At 46.3% G+C, this 3,007-nt stretch overlaps 1 protein-coding gene across 1 annotated transcript in view; it reads left to right on the plus strand.

The window, feature by feature from the left end:
* The window catches only part of bmp4 (bone morphogenetic protein 4), a 31,967-nt gene extending 29,221 nt beyond the window's left edge, over positions 1-2,746 (plus strand). Inside the window, exon 4 of the mRNA XM_063184637.1 lies at positions 361-2,746. Within this exon, the coding sequence (XP_063040707.1) occupies positions 361-1,232 (872 nt within the window). The 3' untranslated portion in view covers positions 1,233-2,746. The remainder of the gene's footprint in view (positions 1-360) is intronic.
* The last annotated feature ends 261 nt before the right edge of the window (positions 2,747-3,007 follow it).

Genomic DNA, 3,007 nt, shown 5'->3' on the forward strand with positions numbered 1-3,007 from the left:
GTCTGTCTGTCTGTCTGTCTGTCTGTCTGTCCACATTCAGTCTGCCTGTCAGCATTCTATTGCATTGTGTTTTAATTGTGATCGTCTGTTTCATTCAATCTCCAGAGCACCTGATAAAGGTCCAGACCTTCTATTCTATTCTATTCTATTCTATTCTATTCTATTCTATTCTATTCTATTCTATTGAAACCGATCCATTCCGGGTTGGAGATACAACCTATTCTATTCTATTCTATTGCATTGTGTTCTAATTCATCATTCAGAAAGAATTACAATGACAATGACAAATAAAAGATATTCTATTCTACATATATACTGCATATATTCTAATTGTGATTGTCTGCTCCATTCCATCTCCAGAGCACCTTGAGGAGCTTCCGGAGGAGGGTCCAGGTGTGGATGGCGGCTCCACTCTCCGCTTCCTCTTCAACCTCAGCAGCATTCCCGAGGAGGAGCTGCTCTCCACGGCCGAGCTGCGCATCTACCGCGAGCGCATCGAGGAGGCCCTGGTGGGCTCGGGCTCCCTCGGTGGAGGGGAGGATGAACTGCACCGTATCAACGTGTACGAGATCCTGAAGGCGCCGCGGGCGGGTCAGCTGATCACACGGCTCCTGGACACTCGCGTGGTGCGGCACAACGCCACGCGCTGGGAGAGCTTCGACGTCAGCCCGGCCGTGCTCCGCTGGACGCGCGAGGGGCTGCCCAATCACGGCCTGGCGGTGGAGGTGCTGCACCTGAACTCTACTCCCAGTCAGCAGGGGCGCCACGTGCGCATCAGCCGCTCGCTGCACCAGAAGCCCGGCGAGGACTGGGGCCAGCTGCGCCCCCTACTGGTCACCTTCGGCCACGACGGCAAGGGCCACCCGCTCACGCGGCGCCGCGACAAGCGCAGCCCCAAGCAGCGCGGCCGCAAGCGCAACCGCAGCTGCCGGCGACACGCCCTTTACGTGGACTTCAGTGACGTCAACTGGAATGACTGGATCGTGGCACCGCCCGGCTACCAGGCGTACTATTGCCACGGCGACTGCCCGTTTCCCTTGGCCGACCACCTCAACTCTACCAATCACGCCATCGTCCAGACGCTTGTCAACTCCGTCAACACCAACATCCCCAAGGCCTGCTGCGTCCCCACCGAGCTCAGTGCCATCTCCATGCTGTATCTTGATGAACACGACAAGGTGGTACTCAAGAACTACCAGGAGATGGTGGTGGAGGGATGTGGTTGCCGCTGACAACAGATGGATGGATGGATGCATGGATGAATGGATTGACGCATGGATGAATGGATGGATGGATGGATGGATGGATGGATGGAGTTGGCGAGCGCTGTGTGTGGGCGAGCGCTGTGTGTGTGTTTGTGTGAAGCGAGCTGTGGCAGAGACACAGCATGACAAGGTGTTGCTCAAGAACAACCAGGAGATGGTGGTGGAGGGATGTGGTTGCTGCTGACGACGCATGGATGGATGTATGACTGAGGTGTTCCTCTGCCCCTCTGGTCTTGAACTCGCCACCTCCTAGTCAAGGCATCGGAGGCACAGCAGGATACCGCTGAGCTAAAGGACCAGTTCAATAGGTCAGCGCTACCGATACTGTATGAATCTTCGGGAGGGAGGTTTACTAACGTTCCATGCCACACTCTGCTTGTTGGCCTCCATTACGGATGGATGGATGGATGGATGGATGGATGGATGGATGGATGGATGGATGGATGGATGGATGGATGGATGGATGGATGGATGGATGGATGGATGGATGGATGGATGGAGTTAGCCTAGCCTCTGTGTGTGTGTTTGTGTGAAGCGAACTGTGGCAGAGACACAAACTGAACAAAGACACTCAATTCAGACAAACGTCTCTCTCTCACACACACACACACACACACACATACACACATACACGCACACACACACACACACACACACACACACACACACACACACACACACACACACACACACACACACACACACACACACAGGCTCATAAACATACACATATACAAAAACATATACACAGACACAGACATAAACATCCACTCAAGACCTGATTCTTCACCTGGACTCCTTATTTATAACTTGTATGTTCGGATGTTTGTGTGTCTCATCTTTCTTTTTGTTTTCTCAACCATATGATCATATATTTTGACAAAATATATATATTTATATCGACATATAAAAAAATGAGTCCTTATTTTAAACACAAATGAAAACAAAACTGTACAACTTTTCATAATGTATATTAGATTGTATAAGGTTTTTTAATGAGAAAATAGTTAAAAAGAAGAAAAAAAGAGCAAAGTAAAGTTTATTTACCGGTAATATTTATTGCTTTCTTATTATACACATGTACAAGGATAGAGGGTTTCTCTACATAAGCGTCCCTTCAATCTGTCATCTCAAGCAGAGGAGTCTACAGAAAACAACATTTGTGTACTTAAATTAGAGCACTGTGTGAGGTTATCAAAGTATATCTACTATATATTTTAAATCATTGGAAGTTATCTGAAATGTGTATTGTTTTTTTTTTTAATTCACCTTTTATTTTTACATTGCCCCTTAGTCATTTTTAGAACTTCGTTGAAGAATTGGTCATTGTGATGTTTTCATTCCTAGAAAATTGTAAGCCAGAAAAAAAAACATGAATTTCAATTAAATAAAACAATTCTAGGCCCATAACTGTATTAGTTAAGCAATGTGGTTTTGGACTGATGTTTTTTTTCTATTTTGTCTGAAAACATTATGTTGAGTTTTGTATAGGCCTACACATTTTTGTTTTGGATTCTTGATAGCACCGGTTATTATTTTACTTTTTGTCCCACTTAATAAAAACAAGTTCAGTTTCACATATGTGCAGATTTCAGTATTTTGAGAGGTCTTCTAAACAGTGTATAAACTTCAAAAAAAAAAAAAACTTTGTTTGAAGTGAGCAAAAAGGACCCTTCAATTCGCGCCTGAATTAGGATGCCCATCCCCAAGCCCTGGCCTCGGAGAATGATTAGTCGTGACAC

The sequence above is a fragment of the Engraulis encrasicolus genome, chromosome 19 (assembly GCF_034702125.1).
Source record: "Engraulis encrasicolus isolate BLACKSEA-1 chromosome 19, IST_EnEncr_1.0, whole genome shotgun sequence".
Taxonomy (NCBI): Eukaryota; Metazoa; Chordata; class Actinopteri; order Clupeiformes; family Engraulidae; genus Engraulis; species Engraulis encrasicolus.